This window comes from Bufo bufo, chromosome 4 (assembly GCF_905171765.1).
Source record: "Bufo bufo chromosome 4, aBufBuf1.1, whole genome shotgun sequence".
Taxonomy (NCBI): domain Eukaryota; kingdom Metazoa; phylum Chordata; class Amphibia; order Anura; family Bufonidae; genus Bufo; species Bufo bufo.
In genome coordinates, this window is record NC_053392.1 from 40,753,995 (window position 1) to 40,771,748 (window position 17,754).

Genomic DNA, 17,754 nt, shown 5'->3' on the forward strand with positions numbered 1-17,754 from the left:
ACTGTGTATAGGGGCACTCTCTGGCAGGCACTGTATAGGGTCACTCTTTGGCAGGCACTGTGTATAGGGGCACTCTCTGGCAGGCACTGCGTATAGGGGCGCTCTCTGGCAGGCACTGCGTATAGGGGCGCTCTCTGGCAGGCACTGTGTATAGGGGCACTCTCTGGCAGGGACTGTGAATAGGGACACTCTCTGGAAGGCACTGTGTATAGGGGCACTCTCTGGCAGGCACTGTGAATAGGGACACTCTCTGGCAGGCACTGTCCATAGGGGCACTCTCTGGCAGGCACTGTGTATAGGGGCACTCTCTGGCAGGCACTGTGTATAGGGGCACTCTCTGGCAGGCACTGTCCATAGGGGCACTCTCTGGCAGGCACTGTGTATAGGGGCACTCTCTGGCAGGCACTGTCCATAGGGGCACTCTCTGGCAGGCACTGTGTATAGGGGCACTCTCTGGCAGGCACTGTGTATAGGGGCACTCTCTGGCAGGCACTGTCCATAGGGGCACTCTCTGGCAGGCACTGTGTATAGGGGCACTCTTTGGCAGGCACTGTGTATAGGGGCACTCTCTGGCAGGCACTGTCCATAGGGGCACTCTCTGGCAGGCACTGTGTATAGGGGCACTCTTTGGCAGGCACTGTGTATAGGGGCACTCTCTGGCAGGCACTGTGTATAGGGGCACTCTCTGGCAGGCACTGTGTATAGGGGCACTCTCTGGCAGGCACTGTGTATAGGGGCACTCTTTGGCAGGCACTGTGTATAGGGTCACTCTCTGGCAGGCACTGTCCATAGGGGCACTCTCTGGCAGGCACTGTGTATAGGTGCACTCTCTGGCAGGCACTGTGTATAAGGGCACTCTCTGGCAGGCACTGTGAATATGGGCATCGACCATGTGATAGATGGCAGCCTATGGCTCGTACTTTTGGCACCATCCTAAAGCAATATAAAATGTGTAGCATAAACGTATACAAACTCTTCAGACTAACTTAAGCCCGCTCATAACCCTGTGAGTCAAGTACTTTACATTTCTCTCTTTTTAAAACTTTTAGAAAAATGTCATGTCTATTTTTCTGTTCTCCATTCACATCCGAAGCGGATTTCTGGTGACAGCAGACAGAAGCTCGGCTCCACCTTGCTGTCAGTCACGTGACACAACACTTTGCTCCAATCAGGTAACTGTCACCTCGGCTCCCATAATGCTCTGCTCTCTGATAACAGGGAACCAGCAGAAATGCGAATTTAACTTTGAAAGTGAACAGAGAAGAAAAGTATTTAGAAAGTGCCTCCACATTTCATGTTGATTTCCTGAGTCACGTTGGACCTCGGCCTCTATCCTCAGACTCTCTATAAGGAATGCGGACGAGTAGCATCTGGTGACGGGGACTAATAGGCATAAGGTAGAAGGATGGACCCATTAGAGGTGGAGAGGGGCGACGCTGCTCTCAAGAGCTTAAAATCTAAGTGGCCGGACAGCCGGCAAAGTGGTGGAGTGGGAAGAAGCCTGAGTGGCCATTACTAGACATTAGGGTAAGTGGAAGGAGGATGAGTCAGTCGGCAGCGTCCATATGTGCCCCGTCTACCTCCTTCATACAAAACATGGCTGCCCAGGTCTGCGATCATGAAGATGCAAGACAGACATCAATGAGGTACCCTGTGCCCCGCGCCTCAACAGGATGCAAGCTATCCAATCAATAGGAGCTGGAGACATCAATGAGGTACCCTGTGCCTCGGATAGGTTAGGGGAAGTAATATGTGATTAAAAGGGTTATCCTGGACTTTAAAATATTTATCCTAAGGCAAAATCAATATGAGATCAATAGGGGATCACCTCCTGATCAGCGGCTCCAGCAAATATTGCAACCCCTTCATTGTTTCCCCGCCACAGCGCCATACATATTGTTGTGGCTGTGTTTGGTACTACAGACCAGTCACAATCACTTAAGCTGCATTACCAGAGACAGCCACAACCACACGTATGGCGCTGTGCAAGGTAGACAATGAAGAGGATGCATTGCTCCTTCAAGCATCGGCAGGGTGCGGGGAGTTGGCGCCCACTCATTAGATTTCTATAGTCTAGACTCTATACTATAGTCTCAGAAAAATACCCTTTAAGAATTTTTTTACGATAGCACTTTACTCGTTTTCGGGTAAAAATAATTTTTTCAATTAGTCTTTATTAAAAATTTTCAGCAGTTTTTGTGATATATGGGGTTAAAAATCAGTCTATTTTCAGACTGTCGCTCCTGAGTTCTGTCAGCTGATGGCTCATGTGAAGCCTTATCTCTGATCTCCTGACCTCATAAAGACTTATTTAGGCCATATTCTTATCAGTTTGATAAGAGTTTAGCTATAAATAGTGAGTGTTTATGAGGTCAGGAAATCAGAGATAAGGCCTCACATGAGCGGTCAGACAGTCTGAAAATAGACTGATTTTTAACCCCATGCATCACAAAAACTGCTGAAAATTTTAAATGAAAACCAAAAGAAATAATGATTTTTAGCCTAAAATTTGTAAAATACAATCATAAAAAAATGTACACCAAATCTATAGCCCATGGCACCTTCCTTCCGGAAACAGCGCCACTATTATCTGTAGAACGTGTGTGGTACTGCAGCTCAGCCACATTTAAGTAAATAGGATTGTTTTGCAATACTTCTCACAGCCCATGGACTAGGGTGGCGCTGTTCATGGAAGGAAGCAGGTATGTTTATTCTAATATATACAAACTTTAGGCGACAACTCCTTGTGGAGATGTAACATTGTAATACTGGTTGTCATCTAGTCTCCAGAAAGAATCTTCTGGGGATTTTCTTGATCTAGTGATTATAAGGTCACCTGGGTTTCTCCACGAAGAGGTCTTCAGGAAGAAGATACGGGCCTTCCTTTTTTCTCATTTCTATCACCTACAACAAGAGGAAAACTGACTATAATAATAATAATTACAATCTGGCATCAATGGGACCTGGCAGGGGAGGCATTATCAGATACTCTGGATTATACACTGTGGACCCAGTGCTGGATTGGCATACAATGGGCCCATTGAAGGAAATGAGAGACCACACAAGAGCATGCCCACACAAGAGCCTAACCCACAAGAGCATGCCCACACAAGAGCATGTCCACACAAGAGCATGCCCCCACATGAGCATGTCCACACAAGAGCATGCCCACACAAGAGCATGACCACACAAGAGCATGTCCACACAAGAGCATGTCCACACAAGAGCATGTCCACACAAGAGCATGTCCACACAAGAACATGACCACATAAGAGCATGACCACACAAGAGCATGTCCACACAAGAGCATGCCCACACAAGAACATGACCACACAAGAGCTTAACCCACAAGAGCATGACCACACAAGAGCAGGACCACACAAAAGCATGTCCACAAAAGAGCATGACCACACAAGCGCTTAACCCACAAGAGCATGACCACATAGGTGGCTTAACCCACAAGAGCATGACCACACAAGAGCATGCCCACACAAGAGTATGTTCACACAAGAGCTTAACACACAAGAGAATGCCCACACAAGAGCATGCCCACACAAGAGCTTAACGACAAGAGCATGCGCACAGAAGAACATGACCACACAAGAGCTTAACCCACAAGAGCATGACCACATAGGTGGCTTAACCCACAAGAGCATGACCACACAAGAGCTTAACCCACAAGAGCATGACCACACAAGAGCATGTCCACACAAGAGCATGACCACACAAGAGCTTAACCCACAAGAGCATGACCAAACAAGAGCATGACCACACAAGAGCATGACCACACAAGAGCTTAACCCACAAAAGAATGCCCACACAAGAGCATGACCACACAAGAGCTTAACCCACAAAAGAATGCCCACACAAGAGCATGTCCACACAAGAGCATGTCCACACAAGAGCATAACCCACAAGAGCATGCCTACTAATTCTAATGAGTTAATATTATATGATCTTATTAGTCTACTTTCACACTGGCGTTTTGGCTTTCCGTTTGTGAGATCCGTCTTGGGCTCCAAAACAAATCAGTTTTGCCCTAATGCATTCTGAATGGAAAAGGTTCCGCTCAGAATGCATCAGTTTGCCTCCGTTCCGTCACCATTCCGCTCTGGGGGCCGCCTGCAGCGTTTTGTTGTCCGTCTGATGAAACTGAGTCAAATGGATCAGTCCTGGCACACAATGCAAGTCAATGGGGACGGATCCGTTTTCTCTGACACAATCTGACACAATAGAAAACGGATCCGTCCTCCATTGACTTTCAATGGTGTTCAAGACGGATCCCGTCTTGGCTATGTTAAAGATAATGCAAACGGATCCGTTCTGAACTGATGCAGACGTCTGTGTTATCTGAACGGATCCGTCTGTGCAGATCCATGACGGATCCGCACCAAACGCGAATGTGAAAGTAGCCTTAGATGAAAAACAAACACAACATGTTTTGTCCAAAGTCAGCTTCCGATGGAGGCGATCTTGTGTCCAGCTCTGGGTGCAGATCTCCGCAGCACCAAAGGTCAATCAGACAACTGCTGTTGCTGGACTTCATATGTCTCGTGCCGTGGAGGAGGAAAGTGTTTATTTCTTGTTGGTTGATAATTATTTTATGTGTTTATTTATTTATTATTATTAACACGTTTTGTACAGAAATATTTATTTAATAGTTTTATTTCAGGTAAATTGTACCAAAATACTTATTCTTTAAATTTGCAAACTGACACCTAAATAAGTAACTAAAATGGGCCCCCTTATTAGTGCTGGTTTTGTTTGATACAGAATATGCATAAACTTGCATGAGCGGGGAAGCTATGGCAAGGGTTTGGGTTGGCATGAGCTTTTTTAGTCTTTTATTATATCATATATATTTATTCAGTTATTTTTTACACATGTATATATTTTTGATAAATAATATCCCCCCGCCCTCCCAAGAGGTCATAAATGACCTCTCAGGAACATGTACATATTTTATTTATTTATTTGTGCACTTTTTCACTGTAACTGGGGCATCGATAGTAGCCACTTCATGCTATCATGCACCTCATCTAGTGCTCCTCCACCTATAGACATGGCGTCTCCTCAACCAATATCACAGTGCACCGGCGGTAAACAGGACAGTTGCCTAGAACCCCTTTTAACTAGTGAGACTTATATAGTGACTAGTTTACATATACCTATAGTTCAAGTGAATATAAGAAACTTTGTAATATATCTCATCAGAAAAAAATGCCTCTTTTTTTTCCACTTATCAGTTACTCATAAGCCAACATTCCGAGAAGGAGTCTATGGAGATGGTAGGGGGAGGAGGAGTGAGTTGCCAGTCTCTCTTAGATGGAGAATATTAGTTCAGAGGAGTGAAAGAGCTGATAAGTGGAAAAAGAGGCATTTTCTCTGATAAAATATGTTACAAAGTTTCTTATACATGCCTGTGCTATTGAATTGTGCAAAGTTGTGATAAAAGTTAGTGACCATGTAAAGGGAAAGAAGCACAGGAACAAACTACAAGGACCCTGTATTACTCAGCAGTGTACGGTTCTATTATTTAAGTGTATTATTTGCGCACTGTAAGGCGGCACTATGTAGGTGGTTTTCAGCTATATTATCTCTGCACTATATGGCGGTATTATGTAGGCTGTATATTGCAGCATCACCTTCTCTTGTATGAGAGCTGAAACAAAAGGAACGGCCCTACTTTGTCTGCTGCCCACCCTGGTGGACTTAGCGAAGATGGCCACCACTTTCCCATGGTTTTTTGAAGCCGGACCCCTGGAATTCACTGGGCCAGCTTTATTTTGAAAAAAATAAAATAAAATAAAAAAAATTGGTTGTGGTGGTGACAACTGAAGCATAGTAATAAGGGAGCAGTATAACTTAGAGATGCATCGAGCCAAATCTGACCTCATTGATGTGCTGGCAGAATGCGGGTACGGTGGTGAGCTGGCTGATCAGGTTCAGATAAGCGGCACACAGGGCATGGAGGGCACAGCGATTGTACGCGGGGAGATTGTCCTCATTATTCAGAGCCAGATCCTGGAAATAAATCAACCCATTAAATACAATTATTTACATAAGTTTAGTTTTTTTTTAAAACTTTTTGAAAACTACAGATTTATATGAAGTGAAAGCTATTGGAAAACATAGGTCCTTGGTTTTCATTATTATCTTCTGCTCCATAGCAGTGACCTAGAGAATAAGGGTCTATGGGGTTAAACCGCCCTTCAGTAGGACTGGACACTCAAGCCCCATATCATGGCAGCAGTCAGGGACGGTTATATTTATAAGGGTCCATTCACACGTGGCGTTTTGCGGAGCCGCGGCCCGGAAGTTCGGGGCTGCGCTCCGGAAATGCGGAGAGAGTGTGCTCTCCGCATCCATTCCTGCCCCATTGAGAATGAATGGGTTCGCACCCGTTCCCGATATTGCGGACATGTGAATGAACCCTAATAGTAATGTTCCAGCAAAGCCGAGTTTTTCCCTCCTGCACACAGGCGATCTGTTGTACCTTGAATCATTTCTACGGACGAGCCCCCAAAATATATCTGATGGCACTGATTCTTGAACTCCACGTGATCCGGTGTTACTGTACCCAAAGGATGCCCAAACTCAAACTCAGGAGGTCCAATCTTGGTGGCCAATTGGTCAAATTACCTGCACGGCTAAGACCAGGCGGATGAGATCCACCACCACTTCCTCGTTGGCCAGTTCGATGCTGATCATCACCAGTAGAGCGTACAGAGCTTCGTAGTGAGCCTGGACGTTGCAGGGGTCATTGCAGCTCAGGTAGATGTGCCGGTACAACTGCTGCGAGTGCTGCAGGACAAGAGCAAAGCATTATGGGAGGAAAGGCAGAGATAAGACGGGAATGACTGCACAGCATTGACTAAACCACCGGGGGGCAGCCATAAGACGTTAGGCTGAGCTAGGCAAGAGGTTCCGCTTATCATCTCGTTAATGTCACACAGCTAAGGGGCCATAACAGCTGGAGACCCACAATCATGTGCGCACTATTGTTCTGCAGTCATGAGTCTGAAAGAGCCTGAAATCCATCTTCTGCATCTCCACTATGCTTTACACTGCAGCCCTTCCAGTTCAGATTGCCTGCTCTGCATGAGTACACGCTTAGGGGGAGTCAAAAGAAGCTTAAAATCCACCTCCTGTCTCATCCTGATCTGCGTCTCCACCATACTTTACACTGCAGCCTGGCTTGTTCAGATTGACTGCTTTCTATAAGTGGAAGCTGATGGAGGACTAATCTCTATAACGGTAATGGTCTTATTCAATGTTATACTGTACTGAGATGAATGCACCTGTAAAGGAAAAGGGGGGGGGGGCTTGAAAATTTGCCTTAATTGGGGTGTTCCAGGATAAAAAATAAAAAAAAATGGCTGCTTTCTTCCAAAAAGAGTGCCACACTTGTTCATGTCCTATGTATGGTATTGCAACTCGGATACTTTGAATAGAACTGAGCTGCAATACCAGGTGCCACCTGTGGAACAGATGGGGGGCGCTGTTTTGGGAAGAAAGTAGCCATGTGTTCCTAATCTACACGCTTTTGATTATACAATAACACATGCAGCGTACCTTCTTCATGAAGAGAGTATCTTGTCTGGAACACTTGTCCACTTTGAGCTTTAATACAGCGATGTCCGGCACGGTACTAGAGCCAAATCAACACGACGCGTCAGTGAACCGGACGTGCCACATACAATACCCAGAACCTATAGCTATTCTATCCATACTGTGGAGTCCTACATACCGTCTAATGAGGGACCATGTTATAGAGCAGGAGGAGCTGAGCAGATTGAGATATCGCTTGTGGGAGAAGATTCAGTAGAACTGAATTGATTTACATCCCTAGTTCAGTGGGCGGTCCTTCTCAGCGATTGATTGCTATGTCTGCATGCACTCACATAGGGAAGGCTGTTGATCACCGAGTAGGACCGCCCACAGTTTTTTTTTTATTATATATATTTTTTTCAATTAACTTTATTGATCATTTTTTAATAATACATTGTAGGGGGCTTGAACCTGCGATCCTCTGATTGCTAACGTATTACACTGCAATACTCCTGTATCGCCGAGCATTATGTCTGCCCATGACGATTCGGCAAGGCTTAAAGCATTTGTACAGGATTAGAAAAAAGATGGCTGTTCTCTTCTGAAAACAGAGCCACACTTGTCCACAGGTTGTGTCTAGTAGTGAATGGTGCGGAGCTGTAATACCGCACACAACCTGTGGACATGTGTGGAGCTGTTGTTGGAAGAAAGAAGCTACGTTTTTCATCCTTTACACCGCCCCCTTTAACAGGCACGTATACATGGCAGGCACAATTAATATGTGGGGGCTTACAGAAGGAGCCGCCTCTTAGGTGCCACAGTCTCTACTGACCGTGGCGTCTGAGGAATTAAAGAACTTCTACTACCGATGTTATGCCCGCGAGCCGCCCCTGCCAGAGCTTACTGTAAAATATCTGGTACCACATAAAGTAATACATAGACGCACCATAGTGCTTCATAATTATGAATAAGGGCCCGCCCCCGAGGTACCTGATGGTCGAAAACTTGTGTCTGCTGTCATGGCGATCAATCAATGAGACAAGAATCTCCAAGACGAACAGTCTCAACTCGGCGTCTTCCATCAGGGCGGAGGAAAGCAGCGGGTCCAGGAAGGAGCTGGGTAAGGCGGTCAGCATGTTACTGCACTGGAATCCCAGGGACACCTTGGAAATGTTACAGAGACAAAGGTGAGAGGTAGTCAGAGCTCCGCCCCTTTTACTCTAAGCCTATAAAAGGGGCGGGACTGTCAGGGCAAACCAAATGTATAAAGATCATCAGCACCATAGGCGCCATATAATGGTGAAATAACGGCCACCGTATAAACCCCAAATAACCTTGCACTATGTATCCGAAATAGCACCGTACAGTAATTAAATAGCAATGCCATGCCCAAATACTAGCGCCATACAGAGCTCACAGAGTGCCACACAGTGCCAACATAGCGGCAACAAAATGTGACCATTTATACAGAGAAAGTTCCCGCGTCCTGGAACCTATAGCAATCCTCTAATACTAACGGGTGACTGGTGTCAGGGTAACACGGCACAGCAGAGAGGTAGTAGTGAGAGGCGCTACCTGTAGTACGGATTTCAGCAGCATGATCTGCATCAGACGGTTCCTGTTCTCCCTGAGGAAGAAATATAAAGAATCGGTTAATCTGTACAGAAAATAACAGGTACTGGACATACCCTCCAAAATGTACCAATACACATGGTCAGGAATAATCATGTGGGCAGCACACGTTCAGCCAATCATGGTAAAGCTTTGGGGTACTGCAGTACTGTGGCAGGCACTACTATGAGGGTACTGTGGCAGGCACTACTATGGGGGTACTGTGGCAGGCGCTATTATTTCGGTACTGTGACAGTCACTATTATGGAGGGTACCCTGGCAGGCACTATTATGTGGGTACCCTGGCAGGCACTATTATGTGGGTACCCTGGCAGGCACTATTATGGAGGGTACCCTGGCAGGCACTAAAATGTAGGGTACCCTGGCAGGCACTATTATGGGGGTACTGTGGCAGGCACTATTATGAGGGTACCCTGGCAGGCACTATTATGAGGGTACCCTGGCAGGCACTATTATGTGGGTACCGTGGCAGGCACTATTATGAGGGTACCCTGGCAGGCACTATTATGAGGGTACCCTGGCAGGCACTATTATGAGGATACTGTGGCAGGCACTATTATGGGGGTACTGTGGCAGGCACTATTATGGGGGTACTGTGGCAGGCACTATTATGGGGGTACTGTGGCAGGCACTATTATGGGGGTACTGTGGCAGGCACTATTATGGGGGTACTGTGGCAGGCACTATTATGGGGGTACTGTAGATGGTGTTATTATAAAGGTACTGTGGCTGGCACTATTATGAGGGTACTGTGGCAGGCAATATTATGAGGGATCTGTGACAGGCAATATTATGAGATGAGGGTACTGTGGTAGGAAGTATTATGAGGGTACTGTGACCGGCACAGTTATGTCAGTACTGTGACAGGCACTATTATGTAGGTACTGAGGCAGGCACTATTATGAGGGTAATGTGGCAGGCATTTTTACGTGGGTACTGTGGCTGACACTATTATATGGGTACTGTAGTTGGTGCTTTTATGTGGAACCCATGGTTGGCGCCTAATATGTCGAAATGTGTCTGGCACTATTATAGGTACTGTAGCAGGCACTATTACATGGGTACTGTAGCTGACACTATTACATGGGTACTGTGGCTGACACTATTACGTGGGTACTGTGGCTGACACTATTACGTGGGTACTGTGGCTGACACTATTACGTGGGTACTGTGGCTGACACTATTACCTGGGTACTGTGGCTGACACTATTACCTGGGTACTGTGGCTGACACTATTACCTGGATACTGTGGCTGACACTATTACCTGCGTACTGTGGCTGACTCTATTACGTGGGTACTGTGGCTGACACTATTACCTGGGTACTGTGGCTGACACTATTACCTGGGTACTGTGGCTGACACTATTACCTGGGTACTGTGGCTGACACTATTTTGTGGGAACTGTGACTGATGCGTTCATATGGGACCCATAGTTGGCGCTAATATGTGGAACTGTGGCAGACACTATGATGAAAGCACTGTAGCTGACAGTATTATGTGGGTACTGTGGCTGGCACTATTATGTGAGTAGTGAGGCAAGCACTACTAAAAGAGCACTGTAGCTGGCACTAATATGTGGGTACTGAGGATGCTACAGTTATCCAGGCACTAAGGATGCAGTCAGGGCCGTACCGCCAATTAGGTGAGGTGAAGCGATCGCCTCAGGCGGCGCGGCCCTTATGACAAGTGGGGGGCGGCAGCAGGGCACAGGGAGATGAGCGTTTCCATTGTGGAAGCGCTCATCTCCATAGTCATCTGTATCGCTGTCCTCAGGACAGATGGATGCTGCGGGGCAGGGTAGAGGCGTCTCCCTTCCCCGTTCCTCTGATAGGCTGCCGGCCTAGCGCCTGCAGCCTATCAGAGGCCGGTGCAGGCGGCGTGATGATGTCATTGCGCCACCTGAACCGTACAGCGCGGGACACAGGCCGGAAGAGGCCAGCATCGCATCGCTGCCAGATTCATGGAGGTAAGTATGTGAGTTTATTAATTTGTGGTACAATACAGGAGAGGAGCACTGTGGGGGCACTTCTTACTGGCACATGATTGGGGGGGCATCTATGGGGGCACTTCTTACTGGCGCACTATTGGGGGCCCTCTTGGGGCACTTATTGGCACATTATTGGGGGGCACATTACTGGCACATTATTTGGTGGCACTATAGGGGCACTTCTTACTGTGACATTATTGGGGGCACTATGGGGGCATCTACTGAGGCCAGAAAGAAGGGGTATTTTATATGGGGGCTCGGCATAGGGGCATTTTATACTGGGACACATTATGATGGGTACTATGGGGAAGGGGAGGAGCACTAGGGGGTCGTCTACGGGGCCACTAAGAAGGGGTATTTTATACTTGCAGATTATGGGGGACACTGAGGGCATCTACTGGGGCACTATATATGGGGCATTTTATACTGGTAAATTATGGGGGGCACTAGGAGGAAGGGGGGAGAGGAGCACTATTTTATACTAGCACATAAGGCACTATGGGGACATTAGCTCAACTGGGGGCATTAAAAGCGGGTATTGTTTGCACTGGCACACATTATAAGGGGGCATTTTTGTACTGTCACATTATAAGGAGAATTATTACTACTGGGGGGCATTAAAATGGGCTTTATTACTACTGGGGGTCTATGGGGAACATGATTACTAGTATGGGCACTATGGCAGCATTATTACTTCTAGGGCACAGTGGGGACATGTTGGGGCACTATTACTACCATATGTGCTCTAGCAGAGAATTATTACTACTGGGGGGCATTATGATGGGCTTTATTACTACTGGGGGTCTATGGGGAACATGATTACTGGTATCGGCACTATGGGGGTATTATTACTTCTGGGGCACAGTGGGGACATGTTGGGGGCACTATTACTACCATGTGTGCTCTAGCAGAGAATTATTACTATTGGTGGGACTTTTGGGAGCACTATTACTGTGGGGGCACACTGGCACAGTATTAGCTTACCACAATTATTTTTGGGGGACGTTATGTTTACACTGTTAGTGTCAGGGGCACTATTTGCTGGGCGCAGTTATTTTAGGGCACTGTGTGCCAATAATTATTGGAGGGCGATGGGAGGATGATGGAAAAGTAGTAAACTGCAGAGACGAGAAGTGTCTGAAAAATGGTGTCTGGTCTGAAGGAGAAGACGAGGACAGAGAACATCTACATCAATGGAGACGTCACTGGATGTAAGAGGTACGGGGGCTGTATTACCCTGTATGTTCTGTAGTGATATATACGTAATGTTAGGAGGGAAGGGGTTAGGTTGAGAATTTTGTATGGGGGGGGGGCGCTTTTACAATTTTTGCCTCAGGCAGCAAAACGGCTAGGTGCGCCCCTGGCTGCAGCAGGTGATCACTGACACGGCAGGCTATGTCACATGGGCTCTGACAAGGCATGTATATTAGAGGGTACTGTGTTGAGCACTGTATGGCACTATACTTTTTTAGGGAACCATAATGACCAAGGCCAAAAATGAGTATGGCACAAGGAACTGGATACGAAGCGTCTGTATGACGTAGGGCGGAATTATATGAGCATCTTATTAGATTTGCAGGGTCAATCACCGGGGCCTGCCGGTTCCACCATGTCACTGGAGAAGGGAGTATATTTTGTATCACACACCTCATTATAAGCTACTGTCCTCAGTCATATTAGACAATCGCCTCAGCCCTTTGCGTGTTTTTGGGGTGAAGGATTTTCAATGTAAACGTGCCCCGGTATCACTGGGCAGAGGCCATCCCTTACCTGGGTTTTAAAGGCTCGCATTGGATGATGCATTGAAGGAAGCGGCACTTTCCCCATTATAAACAGTCATGAACCTCCGAACCTCTGGTATGCAGGCAACGTGCTGGCAAATGATCCTGCAAAACATCACAACCCATATCAGGAGCTGGCATTCAATGAGCAGTCACTGGGAAATCCAACTAGTATAAGGTATATGTGCATGTGCTGCCCCCTGCTGGAGATTCATTTTCTATGCATCCTTTTTTCTGTAAACTACATCATGGGAATAAAGATTCACCAGGTGCACAGAACTGGGATGAAGGTCCGCACCTATTTCTGATTTCAGAATGTTTCAGCATGCTATTATTACACTCACATTTAAAGATTAGACAGCCAAATTATGTACAGGTAGAACTAGAATTCAGTCACATGATGTACAGGAAGACTAGAGGTCAGTCACATTATGTACAGGAAGACTAGAGGTCAGTCACATGATGTACAGGTAGACTAGAGTTCAGTCCACATGATGTACAGGAAGACTAGAGGTCAGTCACATGATGTACAGGAGGACTAGAGGTCAGTCACATTATGTACAGGAAGACTAGAGGTCAGTCACATGATGTACAGGAAGACTAGAGGTCAGTCACATGATGTAGCAGGAAGACTAGAGGTCAGTCACATAATGTACAGGTAGACTTGAGGTCAGTCACATGATGTACAGGTAGACTAGAGGTCAGTAACATGATGTACAGGTAGACTAGAGGTCAGTCACATGATGTACAGGAAGACTAGAGGTCAGTCACATGATGTACAGGAAGACTAGAGGTCAGTCACATGATGTACAGATAAACTAGAGGTCAGTCACATAATGGACAGGAAGACTAGAGGTCAGTCACATAATGGACAGGAAGACTAGAGTTCAGTCACATGATGTACAGGTAGACAAAAGTTTAAATGATGTACAGGCAGACTAAAGCTTATTCATGTAAGGGACATGTAGAACTAAAGGTCAGTCACATGACGTACAAATATACTAGAACTCAGTCACATGGTGTACAGGAAATTAGAGCTCAGTCCACATAATATACAGGTAGACTAGAGGTCAGTCACATGATGTACAGGAAGACTAGAGGTCAGTCACATGATGTACAGGAAGACTAGAGGGCAGTCACATGGTGTACAGGTAGACTAGAGGTCAGTCGCATGATGTACAGGTAATTAGAGCTCAGTCACATAATATACAGGTAGACTAGAGGTCAGTCACATGATGTACAGGAAGACTAGAGGTCAGTCACATAATATACAGGTAGACTAGAGATCAGTCACATGATGTACAGGTAGATTAGAGATCAGTCACATGATGTACAGGTAGATTAGAGATCAGTCACATGATGTACAGGTAGACTAGAGATCAGTCACATGATGTACAGGAGGACTAGAGCTCAGTCACATGATGGACAGGAGGACTAGAGATCAGTCACATGATGTACAGGTAGACTAGAGGTCAGTCACATGATGTACAGGTAGACTAGAGATCAGTCACATGATGGGCCAGTAGACTAGAGGTCAGTCACATAATATACAGGTAGACTAGAGGTCAGTCACATGATGTACAGGTAGACTAGAGGTCAGTCACATGATAGGCCAGTAGACTATAGGTCAGTCAAATAATATACAGGTAGACTAGAGGTCAGTCACATGATGTACAGGTAGACTAGAGGTAAGTCCCATGATGTACAGGTAGACTATAGATCAGTCACATGATATACAGGTAGACTAGAGGTCAGTCACATAATATACAGGTAGACTAGAGGTCAGTCACATGATGTACAGGTAGACTAGAGGTCAGTCACATGATGGGCCAGTAGACTAGAGGTCAGTCAAATAATATACAGGTAGACTAGAGGTCAGTCACATGATGTACAGGTAGACTAGAGGTCAGTAACATGATGTACAGGAAGACTAGAGGTAAGTCACATGATGTACAGGTAGACTATAGATCAGTCACATGATGGGCCAGTAGACTAGAGGTCAGGTCACATAATATACAGGTAGACTAGAGGTCAGTCACATGATGTACAGGTAGGACTAGAGGTCAGTCACATGATGGGCCAGTAGACTAGAGGTCAGTCAAATAATATACAGGTAGACTAGAGGTCAGTCACATGATGTACAGGTAGACTAGAGGTAAGTCCCATGATGTACAGTGTAGACTATAGATCAGTCACATGATGGGCCAGTAGACTAGAGGTCAGTCACATAATATACAGGTAGACTAGAGGTCAGTCACATGATGTACAGGGTAGACTAGAGGTAAGTCACATGATGTACAGGTAATTAGAGCTCAGTCACATAATATACAGGTAGACTGGAGGTCAGTCACATGATGTACAGGAAGACTAGAGGTCAGTCACATGTGTACAGGTAGACTAGAGGTCAGTCACATGATGTACAGGTAGACTAGAGGTCAGTCACATGATGTTCAGAAAGACTAGAGATCAGTCACATGATGTACAGGAGGACTAGAGCTCAGTCACATGATGTACAGGAGGACTAGAGCTCATGTCACATGATGGACAGGAGGACTAGAGATCAGTCACATGATGTACAGGTAGACTAGAGGTCAGTCACATGATGTACAGGTAGACTAGAGGTCAGTCACATGATGTACAGGTAGACTAGAGATCAGTCACATGATGGGCCAGTAGACTAGAGGTCAGTCACATAATATACAGGTAGACTAGAGGTCAGTCACATGATGTACAGGTAGGACTAGAGGTCAGTCACATGATGGGCCAGTAGACTAGAGGTCAGTCAAATAATATATCAGGTAGACTAGAGGTCAGTCACATGATGTACAGGTAGACTAGAGGTCAGTCACATGATGTACAGGAAGACTAGAGGTAAGTCACATGATGTACAGGTAGACTATAGATTCAGTCACATGATGGGCCAGTAGACTAGAGGTCAGTCACATAATATACAGGTAGACTAGAGGTCAGTCACATGATGTACAGGTAGACTAGAGGTCAGTCACATGATGGGCCAGTAGACTAGAGGTCAGTCAAATAATATACAGGTAGACTAGAGGTCAGTCACATGATGTACAGGTAGACTAGAGGTCAGTCACATGATGGGCCAGTAGACTAGAGGTCAGTCAAATAATATACAGGTAGACTAGAGGTCAGTCACATGATGTACAGGTAGACTAGAGGTAAGTCCCATGATGTACAGGTAGACTATAGATCAGTCACATGATGGGCCAGTAGACTAGAGGTCAGTCCACATAATATACAGGTAGACTAGAGGTCAGTCACATGATGTACAGGTAGACTAGAGGTCAGTCACATGATGTACAGGAAGACTAGAGGTCAGTCACATGGTGTACAGGTAGACTAGAGGTCAGTCACATGGTGGTACAGGGTAGACTAGAGGTCAGTCACATGATGTTCAGAAAGACTAGAGGTCAGTCACATGATGGACAGGAGGACTAGAGGTCAGTCACATGATGTACAGGTAGACTAGAGGTCAGTCACATAATGTACAGGTAGACTAGAGATCAGTCACATGATGTACAGGTAGATTAGAGATCAGTCACATGATGTACAGGTAGATTAGAGATCAGTCACATGATGTACAGGTAGACTAGAGATCATTCACATGATGTACAGGAGGACTAGAGCTCAGTCACATGATGGACAGGAGGACTAGAGATCAGTCACATGATGTACAGGTAGACTAGAGGTCAGTCACATGATGTACAGGTAGACTAGAAGTCAGTCACATGATGTACAGGTAGACTAGAGATCAGTCACATGATGGGCCAGTAGACTAGAGGTCAGTCACATAATATACAGGTAGACTAGAGGTCAGTCACATGATGTACAGGTAGACTAGAGGTCAGTCACATGATGTACAGGTAGACTAGAGGTCAGTCACATGATGGGCCAGTAGACTAGAGGTCAGTCAAATAATATACAGGTAGACTAGAGGTCAGTCACATGATGTACAGGTAGACTAGAGGTCAGTCACATGATGTACAGGAAGATTAGAGGTAAGTCACATGATGTACAGGTAGACTAGAGATCAGTCACATGATGGGCCAGTAGACTAGAGGTCAGTCACATAAAATGTAAGGTAGACTAGAGGTCAGTCACATGATGTACAGGTAGACTAGAGGTCAGTCACATGATGTACAGGTAGACTAGAGGTCAGTCACATAATGTACAGGTAGACTTGAGGTCAGTCACATGATGTACAGGTAGACTAGAGTTCAGTCACATGATGGACAGGTAGACTAGAGGTCAGTCACATGATGAACTGGTAGACTAGAGGTCAGTCACATGATGTACAGGGTAATCAGAGCTCGATCACATAGTATACAGGTAGACTATAGGTCAGTCCACATAATGTACAGGGTAATTAGAGCTCAGTCACATAATATACAGGTAGACTAGAGGTCAGTCACATGATGTATCAGGAAGACTAGAGGTCAGTCACATGGTGTACAGGGTAGACTAGAGGTCAGTCGCATGAAGTACAGGTAGACTAGAGGTCAGTCACATATTGTAACAGGTAGACTAGAGGTCAGTCACATGATGTACAGGTAGACTATAGGTCAGTCACATGATGTACAGGTAGACTATAGGTCAGTCACATATTGTACAGGTAGACTTAGAGGTCAGTCACATATTGTACAGGTAGACTAGAGGTCAGTCACATGATGTACATGGTAGACTAGAGGTCAGTCACATGATGTACAGGTAGACTATAGGTCAGTCACATGATGTACAGGGTAGACTAATAGGTCAGTCACATGATGTACAGGTAGAAT

The 17,754-nt window shown here is 45.8% G+C and overlaps 1 protein-coding gene across 1 annotated transcript in view; it reads right to left on the reverse strand.

The window, feature by feature from the left end:
* EFR3B (EFR3 homolog B) overlaps window positions 1-17,754 on the reverse strand; it is a 132,229-nt gene that overhangs the window by 20,956 nt on the left and 93,519 nt on the right. Inside the window, 7 exon segments of the mRNA XM_040427122.1 lie at window positions 2,837-2,904; window positions 5,893-6,024; window positions 6,643-6,804; window positions 7,576-7,651; window positions 8,542-8,714; window positions 9,127-9,174; window positions 12,942-13,057. Coding sequence (XP_040283056.1) covers window positions 2,837-2,904; window positions 5,893-6,024; window positions 6,643-6,804; window positions 7,576-7,651; window positions 8,542-8,714; window positions 9,127-9,174; window positions 12,942-13,057 — 775 coding nt within the window.